The sequence below is a fragment of the Triticum dicoccoides genome, chromosome 5A (genome assembly GCF_002162155.2).
Source record: "Triticum dicoccoides isolate Atlit2015 ecotype Zavitan chromosome 5A, WEW_v2.0, whole genome shotgun sequence".
NCBI classification, from domain to species: Eukaryota; Viridiplantae; Streptophyta; class Magnoliopsida; order Poales; family Poaceae; genus Triticum; species Triticum dicoccoides.
Genome location: NC_041388.1, coordinates 53,520,752 through 53,539,572, shown reverse-complemented (window position 1 = coordinate 53,539,572; position 18,821 = coordinate 53,520,752). Strand labels below are relative to the sequence as shown.

The following is an 18,821-nucleotide window of genomic DNA, read 5'->3' as shown; positions in this document are numbered from 1 at the left end:
TGATGGGGACGACGGCGCGGATGATGGATGGGGCTCCTAGATTTCTGTAAAAACAAAAACCCTATAAGCTATCAAGTAATCAAATGCATACGCCTTGCATAGTGCTCTCCAGTTTTAGCATTCAAATTAGGAGTACTTTTCCAATTTGAGCATTCAATAAGCAAAACCAAATCGTAAAATAAAGTAGTATTCAAATTAGCATGCATTCAATTATAAGCAAAACTACATCATCTCTTGCTTCCGTACATCGTCGAATATTATCACTAATACTCCTCGAATACTATCATACATATAGCATCGCTAATACAGCTAGAACCGTAGCGCCCAACGGGTATCGGCGCGGGCGGTGGACACCCAAAGAGAAGGAACCATCACAGGATCATAGGTCCAGTGAGATCCCTGAAGAACCTACCAGGTATTGTCGAACCTTCCCTCCAACGCAACCATGTAGCGACGGACGTGCCCGTCCTCCTCGCTGACACGGTGACTTACCACCTCCGTGATGTCCGGAAGCCTCGGCACCGTCGCTGGCCCACGCGACCGCCACCAAACAAGGATCGGGTCAACGGCGGGCTGGCTCCTCACCAACCTACGCCCCCCGGAAGGTAGCACCTCCCAATACCAGCCCGGCAGAGCCTAGTCCCGGACATGGCCCCTCTGATCAAGCCGTCCACCTCCGCCGAGTCGACGACGAGGATGCGGGATAGGCATCGTCGACGCCGATGCGGGAATAATTGCTTGAACTAAAAAAATAAACTATTTCTATTAATTTTCTTGCTAAAAATAAACTACTTCTATAGTAAAATAAAGTAGTTTTATTAAATCAACTAGCTAGTTCAACTACTAAGCACTTACTATAAATAAAATAAAGTAGTACTTACTAAAAATAAACTACTTCTATATATAGTAAAATAAAGTAGTTTTATTAAATCAACTAGTTCAACTACTAATTAAGCACTTACTATAAATAAAGTAGTTTTATTAAATCAACTAGTTCAACTACTAATTAAGCATTTATTATAAATAAACTAGTTTAACTAGTTCAACTACTAATTAACCACCTCCGCGGTGTCCGGAAGAAGAAAAAAAAGGAGAAGAAGAAAGGATTAATAGAGAAGATCGGAAAAAAAAGAAGAAAATTCTTCTCCTCTATTCCTTTCTTCCTCCTTTTCCTTCTTCTTATTTATTTTTCCTCTTTTTTGTGCAAACGTTGCAGGTCCTCTCGTGCCTCAGCTATATCTTTTGTCTTCCCATACACGCCCAAGAAGCCTAGCAGGTTCATGCAAAGATTCTTCATCACGTGCATCACATCGATCGAAGAGCGGACCTCTAGGTCTTTCCAGTAGGGTAGGTCCCAAAATATAGATTTCTTCTTCCACATGGGTGCACGTCCCTCATCGTCATTCGGAACAGCTAGTCCGTCGGGACCCTTTCCAAAGATTACGTGTAAATCATTGACCATAGCAAGTACGTGATCACCGGTACGCATGGCGGGCTTCTTTCGGTGATCTGCCTCGCCTTTGAAATGCTTGCCTTTATTTCGACATTGATGGTTGGTCGGAAGAAATCGACGATGGCCCAGGTACACATTCTTCCTGCATTTGTCCAGGTATATACTTTCGGTGTCAGCTAAACAGTGCGTGCATGCGTGGTATCCCTTGTTTGTCTATCATGAAAGGTTACTGAGAGCGGGCCAATCGTTGATGGTTACAAATAGCAACGTGTGGAGGTTAAATTCCTCTTGTTTGTGCTCATCCCATGCACGTACACCGTTTCCATTCCACAGCTATAAAAGTTCTTCAACTAATGGCCTTAGGTACACATCAATGTCGTTGTCGGGTTGCTTAGGGCCTTGGATGAGAACTGGCATCATAATGAACTTCCGCTTCATGCACATCCAAGGAAGAAGGTTATACATACATAGAGTCACGGGCCAGGTGTTGTGATTGCTACTCTGCTCCCCGAAAGGATTAATGCCATCCGTGCTTAAACCAAACCATATGTTCCTTGGGTCATGTGCAAACTCAGCCCAGTACTCTCTCTCAATTTTTCTCCACCGCGACCCGTCAGCGGGTGCTCTCACCTTCCCGTCTTTCTTACGGTCCTCACTGTGTCATCGCATCAACTTGGCATGCTCTTCGTTTCTGAACAGCCGTTTCAACCATGGTATTATAGGAGCATACCACATCACCTTCGCATGAACCCTCTTCCTGCGAGGCTCGCTGATAACATCACCAGGGTCATCCCGTCTGATCTTATACCGCAATGCACCGCATACCGGGCATGCATTCAAATCCTCGTACGCACCGCGGTAGAGGATGCATTCATTAGGGTATGCATGTATCTTCTGCACCTCCAATCCTAGAGTGCAAACGACCTTCTTTGTTGCGTACGTACTATCGGGCAATTCGTTATCCTTTGGAAGCTTCTTCTTCAATATTTTCAGTAGCTTCTCAAATCCTTTGTCGGGCACAACATTCTCTGCCTTCCACTGCAGCAATTCCAATACGGTACCGAGATTTGTGTTGCCATCTTCGCAATTGGGGTACAACCCTTTTTTGTGATCCTCTAACATGCGATCAAACTTCAGCTTCTCCTTTTGACTTTCGCATTGCGTCCTTGCATCGACAATGACCCGGCGAAGATCATCATCATCGGGCACATCGTCTGGTTCCTCTTGATCTTCAGCAGCTTCCCCCATTGCAGCATCATCGGGCACATCGTCTGGTTCCTCTTGATCTTCAGCAGCTCCCCCCGTTGCAGCATCACTGTATTCAGGGGGCACATAGTTGTCATCGTCCTCTTCTTCTTCGTTGTCTTCCATCATAACCCCTATTTCTCCGTGCTTCGTCCAAACATTATAGTGTGGTATGAAACTTTTATAAAGCATGTGGGTGTGAAGGATTTTCCGGTTAGAGTAAGACTTTGTATTCCCACATATAGGGCATGGACAACATATAAAACCATTCTGCTTGTTTGCCTCAGCCACTTCGAGAAAATTATGCATGCCCTTAATGTACTCGGAGGTGTGTCTGTTACCATACATCCATTGCCGGTTCATCTGCGTGCATTATATATAATTATGTGTGTCAAAAGTAAGAAAATCAGACAAGTATCTATCTAAAGTAAAAAATCAGAAAGAAGATAAGAACAAGATGCTCACCACGGTGGTGCCAGCGACGAGATCGGCACGGGCGATCGACGGTGGTGAAGACAGGGACGGGGCATGACGGACCGCTAAACCTAGACAAATCTCGGGAAAAATGAAGCTCGGAGGTCGAGCTTTGAGAGGAGAAAACTTAACTAGCGTGGCTCGGGCATTTCATCGAACACCTCATGTGCATAGGAGGTGAGCTAGAGCACCCAAATGCCCTTCCCTCACCGGCCAAAACAACAGAGCAGTGTGGACTGCTTTGCTGGCCGGCGAGGGGGTATATATAGGCAACTCATTTGTCCCAGTTCGTGGCTGGAAGCGGACTAAAGGCCCCCCTTCTATCTCGGTTCTAGGCACGAACCGGGACCAATGGTTGTGGGCCAGGATCGAGGCCCATTGGTCCCGGTTCGTGCCTAGAACCAGGATAAATGGGTCCACATAAACCGGGACAAATTCCTCCCGAGGCCCGGCCGGGCCCCTGGGCGCACGAACCGGGACGTATGCCCCCCATGGGTCCCGGTTCTTGAGTGAACCGGGATTAATGGGCTTGGCAGGCTCGAACCAAAGCCCTGTTTTCTGCTAGTGTATGGCAAGTACTTTTTCTGATCATCCAAATTTGTTTTTCTTTTAGAATCTATCTGAAGGTAAATGATCACTGGGAGGTGTGTGTGAGTCCAAGTGAAGGCCAATTTCAGAAGGTTAGTGGCAAGTTTCCTGCACAACTATGTTGTAGTGTGTTGTTTCAGGTATACCTCAGACATTTGTTTGGGTTGCATATCAGTTTTGTAAATGGAATTGCGACCATAAGAGGTGGAACTCATGTTGACTACCTTGCAGACCAAATCGCCAACTATTTGACGGGCATTGTGAACAGGACAAACAAGTGCGCTAACATGAAACTGGATACTGCGAAGGGCTACCTATGGGTATTTATTAATGCTCTCATTGAAGACCCTGCCTTTGATTCACCAACCAAAGAGACCTTGATCACTCCTCAGAGAAGCTTTGGGTCCAAGTGTGAGCTCTGCGAATATTTCCTTGGGAGGGGTATGTGATTAGATAATTTTGGTATCATCCTTGATTTGTCTATTGAGGCTGCACCACTAATGATAATGTTCACTTCTTACAATTGCAGTCGCTAGCGTTGGTGTTGTCGGCAAACTCCTTTCTTTGGCCGAGTACAAACTAAGCAAGGAAGCCAATCTGGATCCTCTCCCACATTCATCTACTCCTATGCAACATATGCAGGCCCCACCAAGACCCACCCAAATATTTTCAGAGATACATGGAGTACATCATAGAGAAACCAAGAAACGTGACCATGATGATGTGTTCCTTGAGAGATACCTAAAACTGAAGCGGGAAGAAATTGATCGGTTTGCTGCAATTGAGGAGAGGAAGCTGGAGGATCCATGCAACATTACCAAGTGTATCACAACAATCGAAAAGTTACAAGGTCTGCAAGTAGGTGATATTTTAGTGGCAGCAGATATCTTCAAAAGTAAGAAGAATAGGGAAGTTTTATTATCCTTCTCTACATATGTTCTTCGGTTAGCTTGGGTTAAAAGGGAGATTGTGCTCAGCCAATTGCGGTCACGCATTAGTGAAGCTTTTATTCAGTAGGTAGCAATACCTTTGGTCTGTTTAATCAGACGTAGTGACCCAGATGACAAATATCTATTTTGGTAGTACCTAGATGGCGGAACTTTCATTGTTGTGGCTTCATATGTACGATTCATATATCATGTCAAAGCGTGAGAAAATAATTTAAATCAACAAATAATGTTTCAACTAATGGTAATGAACTTGCATCTCATATTACATTTTCTGAGAACCCATATCTGCTATAACATCTCCTTTTGATTTCTGACTTCTCTGGAGTAATTAAATGCATGAATATCTCCATGATAGTTGTGGTCTGTGTTTGTTACAGCAACAATCCTTTGTAGATGAATGCCCAAGGAGCATTGTTGGGCTAGGACATCTCTCCATTATGCAGTCGTGTGAAATTATGAATAACACAAGCAGCAACAGATATGCAATCTTTTTGTGAACCGAGTGATGTGAAATGTTGCATACATGCAACATGAAACAACTTTTAGTATAGGAATATTTTTCAGCATACCAATAGTCCTCTGACTATAATTTCAAAGTTGTGAATTACAAAGGTTGAATAGTTCCTGATCATCTTTGGGCTTCTGACGAGTCCTTGTTCTTGTAACTGATATCTAGTAACTACGATGTGGAGCAAGAAATTGTGGCGTGCTTGTATATAGCCAACATCTACAAGATAAAATTTACCAGGAGGTACTTCAAAACCATGGTTAAGTACATTTTGTAGAACCCTTGGATCTGAAGCCGACCCATGGACACCAATTGAAAATGTCAAGTGTTTGAACCCTATCCTGTTTCCCCCTCGAGCCATCCGCATCATCAACCTCTAAATTGTTATAATTTAAATTCTCACCTAAATGCTCTTGTTCTACTAGTTTTTAAGTGAAAAAAGGAGAATCTTCAGTATCATTATCCGACCGACGTCCCAAGCACCACACTGATGCTAGATATATTTAAAGAAATAACAGAAATAGACATACTCTTCTTTTCCGAGAACTAGGCATACTTGATGATCTACTTTAAGTAAAGTACATAGATTCTTGATTGTGCCATGTGCATTGCGCTGCCCATGCCTCATCAACATTGTCCCGAAGACCAAGTCGCTCATTGCATCAAAGATCGTCCTTGTGTGGTAGGTCGAAGCAAACTTCTCTATCTCACCAACAGTTTGGCTATAGCTTCCGGTTAAGGATGGCAATGGGTAGGGTATGGGCAGGTAGAGCAATACCATACCCATACCCGTTTAGTTAGTGGTTACAAAATTCTACCCATACCCGTACCCATGAGTATGAAACTTTACCCATACCCATACCCGGCGGGTACCCGTACCCATTGGGTACTTAAGGGTAGAACAAATAGTCCACAAGTTGTTCACAATTTTACGCTCATTGAGTAAATGACCAAGTAGATGAGTCAATAACAAGTAGATGAGTAAATGACCAATATCAAAATTTAGAAACCACAACATACTCTGAAGTCAATAGTAGTAGACGAGTCATATGGCAAATTAATGACTAATTAACGATAAATTCACATTAATTCACAAACGGGTAGGGTATGGGTATACCCGCGGGTACAAGGCTATACTCGTACCCTACCCATGACTTAACAGGTAGGGTATGGGTACTACCCATGGGTATATATAAAAGTGTACCCATACTCTGCCCATGCGGGTACGGTACCCGCGGGTAAAATTGCCATCCTTACTTCCGGTGAATACCCATAACAAAGCATCACGTTGTACTGGTGTCATGGAGCCATTGGTCTTCTAGTGAATACTCCAATTGTAACATGGGTATAGCTTCCTGAATAGCAAGGCTAAATGGTGCATCACAGCAATGCCCAACTCCAACTGCCATGATGCACGACGGTGCACTGATCATGAAGTTGTAGTTGGGCATTGCTATGATCATTGCATCATGGCATTGCGTTGATTACTTATTGTGGTCCATTAAACTGACAAGGCTGTGAAGATGGAGTGGAACACCGCTGGTCAACGGGTCCATGTCGTTGTTGGCACGAAGGATGCCGAGGACACCATCTCGATGAACCGCTGTGTCAAGAGGGCGGTTGTGCCGGGCAAGATCGCTGAGATGAGCAAGCCTGTGCGGATTGGCCGCATGCCAAGGCTTAGCCATGAGGAGGGAGCAAGGATCCACTCATGTTCTACATGCAAATCAAGGACGCCGAGGACATTGCCATGCTGGTAATTCCCAAGGCCTTCTGAACCGTGATGAAGCACTGGCTCATCCTGAAACCTCCACATGTCATCAGACTGTGTGCAAACAAGTGGTGCGAGTTATGGGTTCATGTGCAAATCTTTCAGGGGGAGATGGTGGTGGCGAGTGGCTGGAACTACTCCTGCAACAAGTACAAGATCATCCCCGGCGACCTACTCATCCTCAAGATGTTGGGTCTCGGCTTCAATGTGGAGATCTACACCATCGGCACCTCCATCATTTGTCGGCTCAGGTGCACCAATCGCACTACTACCAAGGTGACCTGACTCGTACACTTGCTCCTGTCTGGATTGCTATCTTTTTTGCTATGATCTGTATATTTTGCCTAGGATCAGCACAACCCACCCTGGGATTGTGCGGGGGCACCCCATGCCCTGTTGTCTTAAAACAAATGTAATGTTAATTGTGTGGTAGTGTGCACTGTGTAATTGCGTGGTACATTTATGAGAATCCATACTTTCAATAGGCAAGAGCCAGCTCGAAGATCAACTTGTGTAGGGGTATTGTTAATTGTGTTTCTACTTGATATGTCTGGTGTTGTTGTGAAGTGTGTTGCATTAGTTCATCAAATTTGAAAGGGGTGAGCAGAACAACACAATCCACATGGCCAAACAGATGTGATTTGCATCTGCTCACCCTGAAGCATAATGCAGGCTACCAAACAGCCGACATGAAATGCATGCTACCAAACCATGTGCACAATATGGTTTTCAGTCTATAGTTGCTCAGCGTGTCCAAGATGAGCCACAGATGGCAAAAATACGACGCAGGCCACGAAACAAGCACATAGGGTTTACCTGTCTTTTGAGTTTTGAGAATCAAACTTGAGAGAGAGAAGCTTAAGTATGGGATCTTGATAAGCACACGTGTGAACCCGAGAAAATGGTGGGCCGGGCCGGGTTTATAAAAGCCCGGCCTTCATTTCTTAAGCCTGAGCCCAGCCCAAAGCCCGAAATACTCCCTGTTTTCAAGCCCGAGCCCGGCCTGAATGTTGTTCTTTAGTATGCGCACGTGCAAGCCCGGACCGAAGCCCGAAAGCCCGGTCCAAAATACAGGAAAATAGAAGCCTGAGCCCGACCCGAACTATCTTCCAGACTGCAAAGCAAAGCCCCAGCCCAGGCTCGGGTTGGGCTGTCCATGCCTGGTTTTACGTGTGGCACAAACACATGCCAACTCCGATCGTCTTTTATGACAAGTTTAGTGACGTGAGAATGATAACTTTAGTTGTCAACCATGGAAACTTTCTTTTCAGATGGCAAGTTCAACTTTTTTTAGTTTGTTTTTTCTTTTCTAATGGCAATTTAGTTGTAAAAAAACATTAGGGCCTAAGTGTTTCATGCCACACGAGTAGCACTTATCATTTGGGTAAATAAAAAGCTGATGTAAAACGTCTAAGACAACTACTTAACCGTAAATAGTAACTGGTTTGTCATGGCGCATCACGACCATGGATTATGATGAGGTGACTTGGAGCGATCTCAGCCCTTCGTTAACTGAATGTAAACCGCATCGTTCTTCAGGCTTATCGTAGCACCATGTTTTACACTCACACGTTCCTTACTATTTGGGCTCGCAAGATTAGAAATGAGAAAATTCCTTATTTGACACTACCTTAAAATCTGCTTCCTTATTTGATATTAAAAAAAGTTCTTTCTTATTTGACACAAGTTTTAAATTTTATTTTCTATATGACATTTTCGTTCATTTTGAGTCTAAATGACACTTGAAAAGACTCTTTTGCCCCTCATGTGGTATGTGTGGGGAAGGCAATAGCACACGCACACAGCACCAGTGCGAAGGCAGAAGCACACACGCAGCAATACATACACATGCACCAACACACACGCGCGCACACACGCAACAACACGCACGCGCACGTGCACACACACACGCAGCAACACACATGCACGCGCGCGCACACACACACACGCACACACATGCACACGCAGCAGCAGCACACACGCAGGCAGCACATAGGCACGCAACAGCACACACACACGCGCATATACACACGCAGTAGCAAACACACGCAGCGGCACACATGTACACACACATGCAGCAGCAGCACATGTGCGCGTGCACACACACGCAACAGCACACACGCGCACACACATACCGTATGAGGGACAAAATCGTCTTTTCAGGTGTCATTTATGTTTAAAATGGACGAAAGTGTCATATAGAGAATAAAATTTAGGACTAGTGTCAAATAGGGAAGAAAAACTTTTCCAGTGTCAAATAAAGAACCAGATTTTAAGACAATGTCAAATAAAAGAAATTTCTCATTAGAAATGGGGACAGATTTGTTGCCATCCGTCCTAACGGCGTATCCTGGAATGGAATGGAGTCAATGGACGTCCTGGAATGGAAACGAACACTGCCACCGCGCTCGACTCTGGATTCTAAAATAGAGAGTCCTCACGACCACCGCGCTCACCGCCAGCCGTCGCCACGGACGTCAAGCACTCCACCTCCGGCTCTTCATCTAAAGGCGGCCAAGCCGGGACCGGCCGGAAACAGCCTCTTCCCACTCGCCGGAGTTCGCGCGATCCTTGGCATACCTCGGCCCCTTTCCCGATGGCAGAGGCAGACCTCGAACGGTCAATACCTTCTTCAATGGTGGACGGCCTTAAACCAGGGCAAAGGAAGGTTCTATTCTGCTCGTTCAAGAGGAACTTGATTGAAGAAACTAAGGTGTGTGCGTGCCAAAGTGTTCGTGAATTTATTTTGTGGTAGAAAAGAGTTGTTGAATTCGCGCATTTGGAGTCATCAATCATGGCATATATTCCTGAATTCGTTGCGCCTTCGTTGGCTACAGGTGTCGCACTTGGCTGCTTATGTGTCGGAACACGCAGCATACCACCATGGCGATCAGAGTCTGGCAGGCATAATCATAGGAATGGCTCAAGATTTTGTTGGCAGCAACAATGTCAGTCTTTTGGAGCCCCGCGGCCAGTTCGGTACCAGGTGCCTAGGGGGCGAAGATGCTGCTGATGCCGCTGATATCTTCACCAGATTAGCACCTATCACCCGTTTAATTTTTTCCAAGGACGATGATGTTCTTCTCGACTATTTGAATGAAGATGGAAAGTCGATTGAACCCAGTTGGTAATGCTCTCTTCGAATTAGCACTCATCCTGCATGATTGCAAAATGGATTGATTTTTGTATGCCTAAAACATGCCGTCTTTTCTTCAGGTATGTGCCAATCATTCCCATGGTTTTGGTCAATGGAACTGGCATTGACAATGGGTCAAACAGCTATGTCCCAAACTATAATCCAAGAGACATTATCGCTAATCTAAAACGGTTGCTTAATGACGAGACTGTTGTACCAATGGACCCTTGGTACAGGGGGTTCAAGGTCAGCTAGTCCTGACACATTTTTCTAATGCAAATTTGGCTCCTTAATTCAACATTGATTTTTCATGCAAATTTTCTGCTCATAACCTGACAGGGCTCTTTGAAGGAAACAAGTTCAAAGGAAGCTGGTGTCACATATACCATCACTGGTGTTATAGAGGAAGTTGATGACACCATGCTTAAAATTACGGAGCTTCCCATCCGCTGCTGGACTGCCGATTACCAGGAGTTCCTTGAAACCATGTGCCCTTGGTGGCATGATGAGGACAAGGAACCACCATTTCTAGAGGTAGGTAATAGTCATACAAATAGTTCCTTCTCTGGGTTTCAGATGATTTGACTTTATTCGACCGCAACCAATTTATAGGGAATATCGTCGCAATGTGATGATGATGATGCAAATGTGGAGTTTGATGTTATCTTGAGTCAGCAAAACATGAATATAGCTAAGCAAGAAGGCCTCGAGAAGAAATTCAAGTTGACAAGCAGAGTAGAAACAACAAACATGCAATTGCTTGACTCGGATGGGAAGATTCGAAAATATGACACCCCAGAGGACAGTGAGTATCTCTATCTAATATGGACACAACTACAAACCCCTTCTCTTCTTGTGGATTTGAATCTGAAATAGTGTTACCTTTTCAGTACTTAAAGATTTCTTCAAACTGAGGCTCAAATTCTATGGCAGAAGAAAGGTACTCCTCTGTTCACAAATAGAAGATGTTTTAACTATTTTTCTGAATCGGATGTATATAGACACGTTTTAGATGTATTCCATATTGAAATATTCAAAATATCTTATATTTGTGACGGAGGGAGTACATGTTAACCTTTTCCTTTGCGATGGTGTTGTCGAAATGCAAACTGCCACATTAACTGATTTATGTTGTGCAGGAAGTAATGTTAGATAATATCAGAAAAGAGTTGTTGATGCCTAAGAACAAAGTGAGGTTTATTCTTGCTGTTATTTCTGGGGACATCATAGTCAATAACAGGAAGAGGGCAGAGCTATTCCTGGAGCTTAAGCAGAAGGGGTATGAGCCTTTCCCAGAGGAAAAAATTACGGCCGAGCCGGTTGCTGTAGGAGCTACAGCAGTAGATGAAGCTGCAGCAGGAGTTAATGCGAGTGAATATGAGTATCTTTTCGCAATGACAGATGGTACCTTGACTCCGGAGAAGATACAGGAGCTCATCGCACTGCACAAGAATTTAGAGGACAAAGTTGAGAGTCTCTGCAAAACAACTCCAGAGACTCTTTGGCTGAGAGACCTTGCTGCTCTTGAAAAGGAATTGGATGTAATTAAGCAGTGTTTCTCTCAAATGTTTTGCCTGATGTAATGTGTTTCACCGCTTCTCACTTGCTGATTTTGATACAGGTGATTGATGCCAAATTTGAAGCTGAAGAACAGGTGCGGAAGAAAGCAGCACTACTCAAGGAACAGAGTTGGAACACTCTTGTCAAATCTCAGAAGGTACAGAGTAACACAAGTGATAAAGTTCTTAAGTTAGAGAGGACTAAGGCAGTACATGTTGCTCTTTACTAATAAAAAATTTCATAGGCAAGTGCACCGGTGACAGATGACGAGGACGAAGCATTCGAACTAAAACATCGTCTGCTTGCTTATAATCTTGATGGCTCCCTCTCCAGAACGTAGTGGTAATGCCCATGTACAATGCTGTGTGTTTGTGCACATGAAATATCCATCTCTTACAGAAGATTAAGCTGATGGCGTAACCACTTTTGCAGGCACGGAAACTGAGAATGCAGAAGGACAGCAGAAAAGGGGAAAGAAAAGAAGGAACGAGCCAAGCAAAAGAGGCAGCAACTGCAGTGCACCTTCTCCTGCGAAGAAGGTGCGAAAGATGAGGGAATCCCCCTTCAACAAGAGGAGCGGATTCGATTTGCGTGAGCACTTCAGCTGCAATAGAAGATGCTGATCTGCTCAGCCTAAGAGGAAAGCAATCCACATCCATTCCGGCCGCGTGTAGGGTGGCGTAGTCCCAGTTCCCTGCGATCCTGATGGGCAGATGGGGATAGCCCAGTTCTGCACCATGTGGGTTTGCGCATCATGTCTTTTGCTGCTGTTCTGTGTGCCAGTTTCGCTTTAGTTCCTCGTGGTTTGTAAGACACTGTGGCTTCTGTTAATAGAAATCAGAGAGGGGGCTCTCTTTATCAACAAAACAAAAACATTCCGGTCGGAAGCGGCGATATTGACTCTAGATGAAGAAGTGTACTGGACTTGAGTGACGATAATGGCTACTCCCATGAAGAGTAAACTCCTAAGCACAATGGCCCAAAGAGTGTGTGGGCTGCAGTGAGACTGTCTAGTTTCCGTGTCAGGGTACTCCGTTTGTGGCCCATGCGTTGAGATGATCGCTATGGAGGGGGCACTCATTGTGCGTTGAGTCAGCATTTTCCGGCTTGGGTATGTAGGGTGTGCCAGGATCGCTGGGCAGGAGGGAACTTGGATTTAGCGGATTAGAAAGTGAGAGCTGAATACCACACAACTACAGAGATGAATTGTCTCTGGAATATAACATCTATCCATATATATATCTTCTAAAATAAGGGAATTGTTATTAAGGCAGAAGAAAGGGAACGGCTTAGATTAAGCAACAACAAATAATAGCAATGAACGGTTCAGATTGACATGTAAAAGATAACTAATTTAGCAGCAAGTCAGGAGATAGACAGAGTCATTGATGTAATTTTATTTTTTACTGGTCGCTTTATTTTTCATTGTCTTTCCATTGTACTAGCTATTATCTTTCTTGATAATTATAATATATAAGATGCCCTTTCAGTATCTTTTTTTTAAGAAAGACTAGTAATGAAAAAATAGTGAACATAATTCTCCTTGAAATGGATGTACCTACAATTTCAAGGCCCGGCTAAAAATTTGGGCTGAAACCATGCCGTTATTCTACCCTATTGCATAGACCCACCCTCAGGTGTCACTGATTTGTCAAGTTACCATCACAGCGAGATGAAAGATGGAAACTAACTGAAATCCCAGGAAATGCTGACTCGTAGATCAGGTCCAGATGCTCGGCTCAAATATGCACATGGTGATTTCTGAGGCAAACCAAAATAACATTTCACCTAGAGTGAAACTTATGTCCAGGGAGAAATAGTTCAAAGAAGCAAGCTTCCCCTTCCTTTCTTGATTTTACTTGCCTGCTACGAATGCTATCTAGAGGTGTGCACTCACTAATTTAAGATTACCTGAGCAGAAGGCTACATGATGTTCTAGCATTCCAGATACTCCTTTAGATCCAGCTTCAATGAACTATTCCAGTATATCTCAGAGCTACCACGCTCAGAAATTGTTGAAGTGGCTGGCTCCAATGAAACGCCCTCCAGGGCCTCAGCTAAATCTGAATCCCAAAGCCCTAAACTGCAAGCCTTCCTGTAGACATAAAAACCTGCAGCTTTCAGACCTTCTGAGAAGAAATTATTTAGTGAGGGACTCTCCAAGCTTATGTCTCTTAGTAATTCACTTGCAGTATCAGAACTACGAAATATCAAAGCTGAGCATGTCTTGTCCAACAATCTTAGATCAAAATCCTTTGAGAAGACATGATGCAATCTTGCAAGGCGGGATCTCAGCTCTTCTGCAGATGTCTCCCTAAAGCCCCACAAGAAAACAACACTCTGGGTGCTCGCTGTCCTTGTGGTATCTGGCTCATTAGTGCAGTCAACACCATCAGATTCTTCCACCATGCAACCGGGATAAAGAATGTTACGGTGATCTTCAACTGTGTAATGCTGCTCACCAGACTGAGATTGACAATTGGGAGTGATTTTAAGTAACTTGCTTAGCTTAGCAAATAATTTTGTTATTCTCAGAACATTTTCTCCACTTTTTGTGACACCCTTGGTACCATCTGTGCAAACCGAGAAAGAGAGAACGGGAGTTCAATTCAAAATGCCGCTAAGAAAGCATTAAAATGATGTATGCAACAATTTAAGGCTCACACCTACTACTAGTTACAAATAATATACTCCATTTTCTAAAATATGATGAGCAAGGAGAAACTCCATAGTTTATTAGCAACATGGTGTGTTAATTAAGTTAGCTGGAACTGTACCTTGCAGTGGTATTTCTATTTCCATTGGCACAAAGTACTGTCTCTGTAAGTAACTCAGAGCTGCTTGTATATTCTTCGCTTTTCTCAAAGGGCTAATTTCTCGCCACAAGTGGCCAATATCAACAACACTAGAGAAAACCAGCCTCGAAGAACACATAAATTCATGCAGGTTCGGCGGAAGAGGCGCAATAAATTGTGTGTGCATCATTGTTAGGTCTGAGAAGAAAAAAATAAGTTATACTATTTTAGAAATGACAGGTCGATAAAAAATTAGTGATGCATCAACATACCATTCAAGCAATTGTATGATATGATTGGTTTCTCTGAAGATGCTACTAGATCAATAACTTCCCGAAATCCGCGAAACTTCAAATTCTGCTCATCTTCCAATTTTTGGATGTCCATCTGAAAAAAAAGAGTTCCCAAAGAAGAAAAAAAGAAACCAGATTAAGATTACGCCATTTAGTTACATTTAAATGGTGTTGCCAAGTTTTAGGGATACAAACCAGGAGAAGATTTTTATCCTCTGCAGAACTAGTAAAGATCACACGCACAGCCCTAGGCACCCCACCTTTATCCGGAACAACAAGAGGTACAAGATCACCAGAGGTACCATTTACTGTCTGCAGTATAGCTCAACATCATCAATGATTTGGAGTTAAATTTTATACAGATTGCGCCCTACGGGTGAGCACATACAAATCAGACCCTGCTAAAAGCATGTCATCTATTCCACATTTGTCAGTTCTTTATCACAACACCTAGCTCTTGTAGCCAAAACAACAGTAAAAATACTAAAGAGCGTGAGAAAGTGAATATATTATGTTTTTCCTTGGAGGAGTCTAATAGTGTCACATTCGTAAAAAAAAAGAGTCTAATAGTGTTAAGAAAATGACAAAAAGAATTTGGGAAAAAACATGAAATGTAAAGTAGAGAAACCACACCTCCAAAACAAGTTGAACTTGGCGATCACTGCAAACATCGATGGTCATACTGGGCCTTGAACCATATGATTCACTGCCCATGATTAGTTTTCTTAGAGAACTAACTAAAGATCCTGCACGGTAAGACTTCATGTTAGGAGATATCTAACTATCTAAATAATACAGAGTAGCCTTAGTATTATTTATCGAAAGTGCCCTACCATCAGCTGTTTTGCTGGGTTCTGCACATCCTTTACGCCAATGCTGAATTCTTGACTTAATTCTAGTTGTAAAAACTGAATCAGCAACGGATGCACTTGCTGATGGAGATGGCTGCTGAAGATGAGGGGTGAAAGTCTTTTGCCTAGCCAAGGATTCTTGCACCCTTGATAGGTAAGATATACCTGCCAATATAAAAATTAAGCCCTCTATCAAATAACCAAATTTGCCATTTGTTTGGGTGCATGATGTAGGACTCACCATCATAAATGCACATATTAAAATCAAAACCATCACGGGCCATCGATGAAAAGTAAGATGATTGGCAGGAGAAACTATAAGAAGGCATTCCAAGCTGTAGTTCATCTCTGGGAAACAAGTGGAAATTGTACCTGTACAACCAAAAGACCGACAGGAGCATCAGTAATGATGACAGAAATCAATAGACTGGAGCACAGAAACAGAGCAAGCATAATCCTCAAAAGGATGAAACCTGGATTAATTAAATGAACCCAAAGTGTAAAATTAAACAGACATTTACAAGCAATAACTCAGATGATCCATAATAAATGGAGATTTTAGTCCTACAGTCATAAGATATAGTCATTACACATGACAGAACATCGACCAAAGAATATTCTTTGGGGTAGCAGCGCGAGCAACAGAATTTAGTATGACAAAACTGAAAGCAGGTTTGGCAGGCAATCCTGAGATTTTTCAAGCAGCTTTATTGCTCTTTCATATGTCATTTCTGTGAGATATTTCATGTCCCTGTCAGTTGCTTGCTAGTTTGGAAAGTATGATTTTCTTCGTTTTTATGCAAGGAAAAGTATGCTTCATTTTATTACCAACGATCCAGCTCCTTGATTCACAGGAGGATTTTGGTAACTCCCTTTTTTCGAACAGGGTGTTAAAACCTCCGACCTCTACATCATTGTTATGCACACAACCATCTTTATTGAAATTGATGCAAGGCAGCAAGGCCAAAGACATCAACAAAAGGAGTACAAGACATAGACAACTACGGTAGAAACATCACAAGATATGAATTTAACACCTACGATTAAGTCCACTTCTTCCGCAACAGCGCCGTCAAGAATGGATAAACACCCACGCGCCATCGTTGGCACGTCCGGCCGGAGACAGTCAGGAAAAGTATTTGATCCAGGTTGCCGAAACCAAACACTGAAGACCAGCATCGGCAATGAGACAACACCTTGAACAAGGTAACGACACAACTTCATTGCTACTAAGCCCAATCAATAAATAAAGGCCAGAACAAGGGTTTCATCCCAGACATGAAGTGGTGTTTCAGTCACCATCTTCATGATAGATCTTTCCATAGTCACGCCAGTTAGAACTCCATGGCAGTCCTGAGCGGCGCTACCAAATGGTGGGATGAATTCCACCTTAGACCGTCACACCGGGAGGCCAGTCATGTTGCAGCACAGAGGTAGCCGCTGCCACTCCACACTGGCATGCCCCGACTTGCATATTCCCAGGACCGTTGCCCCGGCATCCTCCGTGTGAACAGAAGCATATGCCACCCTGCTTGATGCAGACAGGGAACCACCGACACACTCAAACCCATCAGCACGGTGCTTGTGCCGCCCTTTCTTACCAGCGTATTTGCTAAACATGATCAGCGTAAAAAGGTCCACCTACATACCAACCTGATCCCATCTTGACATTTCCTCAGAACAGGAGTAGCAAAGTTTCGTTTATGCACACAAGGTGTTCAACGAAATGCCTCAACGAGCACACAAGACATAGCCTGATGGGCCACCGCTCCAACATACTAGCTACACTATCTTACGACTGACTTCAGTCCGCACAAGATGTTTGACAGAGCACCACGCCGCAAATCCTACTTGTTGGTGGTGCTTCTTGCGGAGGAATATGAGCGAAAGGGCTGCTTACGGGTAGGCGACAACGTCGGAGCCGGAGGCGGAGCCCAAGCGGAACGGGCAGACGGATATGTGGAGAGGCTGGAAGGACTCGGAGGCGAATTTGGCCTTGAGGTACGCCGTCTCCGCCGTGTCGACCGGCAGCGCGCGTCGCCACCCGGTGGGGGCGCCCGTCTTCAGCGCCGCGATAGCCACGTAATCGCACTCCTTCACGTGAGCCGCCAGCTCCCGCAGAGCCTCCGGGAAGTTCCTCCTGGTGACCTGTCTCGCCGACGCGGCGGCGGCCATTGGTGGCGGAGGCAGCAGCTGAGCACGGCCGAGGTGAGGAACGAGGCGTGCAGTCTGCTCGGATCGGGGAACCGGGGGGAGGCGGCGGGCCTGAGGGTGAGGCCGGAGAACAGCGGCGACGTGGAGGCGGGGCACTGGAGAGTGGTGTCAGGCGGCGGCGGTGGCGGCGGTCGCGGGAACAGGGGTGCCGTGGAGGTGGTCGTGGGGGCAGGGCGGCGCCCAGAGACCAGACGCTGCGCTGGGGCGCTGCTATTCCCTGCTTAATGGGCCGAAGACAGTGTGGTCAATTTCACATTGGTCTTTTGTTGCAGTAGAATTTATTGTTGAAAATGTACAATCTAATAATATAGGACTATAATATAACTAAATTAATAAGAAATAAGTAAAAAAACTCATATTGTTATAATAAATGCGCATGTAAATAAAATAAAATAATCATACTTTTCGTAAAAGTGTTCATATGCTTTTTTAAAACATTCATGTATTTTCAAAAAGTATTAAAATAATTTAAAAGGTGTGCATGTGCTTTAAACGATGTTTGCATATTTAAAAAAACTATGTATGCAATTTTCAAAAGATTTGACGCACTTTCAAAAAATCTCGTGTATTAAAAGAATGTTGAACGATTTTAAGAAGACGTGTGTGTGATTTTTAAAAACTTTTCACGTATTTTGAAAAAGATTCATTTTTTAAAAAGGTGTATTTTTCAAAAATATTTGTATTTTATTAAACAAAAAATAAATAGAGAAAAAGAAATGGGAAAATAAAAATAAAAATAAAAACTGCAAAAAAAAACAACTCGGAAATAACTAAAAATAAAAAATGGAAAATGGAAAAAAGGAAAGATCAAAACTAAAGCAGAAAAAATGTGAAAGAGAAAAAGGGAAACAAAAAAAGGGGACGCAACTAAGATACCTTTCCCGTCCAAACCTTGCGTTAGCCCAACTTCTACCAGTCCGCCGCCGTCACCAACCCTACGGTTTTGTCTGGCAACACCCGGCTATTCTGTTACTAGTAACAAA

General features: G+C 43.8%; 2 protein-coding genes and 1 pseudogene across 2 annotated transcripts in view; 2 read left to right on the top strand and 1 right to left on the bottom strand.

Moving 5' to 3' along the window:
• LOC119299176 (DNA topoisomerase 2-like) overlaps positions 1-7,274 on the top strand; it is a 61,794-nt gene extending 54,520 nt beyond the window's left edge. The window contains exons 4-7 of the mRNA XM_037576428.1: positions 3,963-4,201; positions 4,290-4,672; positions 6,733-6,873; positions 7,095-7,274. Of these exons, the coding sequence (XP_037432325.1) occupies positions 3,963-4,201; positions 4,290-4,672; positions 6,733-6,873; positions 7,095-7,274 (943 nt within the window). The remainder of the gene's footprint in view (positions 1-3,962; positions 4,202-4,289; positions 4,673-6,732; positions 6,874-7,094) is intronic.
• A 2,193-nt stretch (positions 7,275-9,467) lies between these two features.
• LOC119296970 lies at positions 9,468-12,500 on the top strand (annotated as a pseudogene).
• Positions 12,501-13,367: 867 nt separating this feature from the next.
• LOC119299235 (poly(A)-specific ribonuclease PARN-like) lies at positions 13,368-18,008 on the bottom strand. Its single transcript, XM_037576483.1, has 8 exons — positions 17,525-18,008; positions 15,866-15,996; positions 15,607-15,789; positions 15,407-15,519; positions 14,969-15,085; positions 14,753-14,867; positions 14,463-14,678; positions 13,368-14,258 (listed from the first exon to the last, which is right to left on the bottom strand). The coding sequence occupies exons 1-8, from the start codon at positions 17,797-17,799 to the stop codon at positions 13,621-13,623; spliced, it is 1,788 nt and encodes a 595-aa protein (XP_037432380.1). The 5' UTR covers positions 17,800-18,008; the 3' UTR covers positions 13,368-13,620.
• Positions 18,009-18,821: the final 813 nt, after the last annotated feature.

What these genes read in the sequence shown, in the direction of transcription:
- LOC119299235 (XM_037576483.1), bottom strand. Translation starts at nt 17,799, where the DNA reads ATGGCCGCCGCCGCGTCGGCGAGACAGGTCACCAGGAGGAACTTCCCG. An exon ending in TCCGACGTTGTCGCCTACCC is followed by an intron (nt 15,997 to 17,524) that starts GTAAGCAGCCCT and finishes TTGGTTGTACAG; the next exon opens with GTACAATTTCCACTTGTTTC. An exon ending in AAGTTCAACTTGTTTTGGAG is followed by an intron (nt 15,086 to 15,406) that starts GTGTGGTTTCTC and finishes GCTATACTGCAG; the next exon opens with ACAGTAAATGGTACCTCTGG.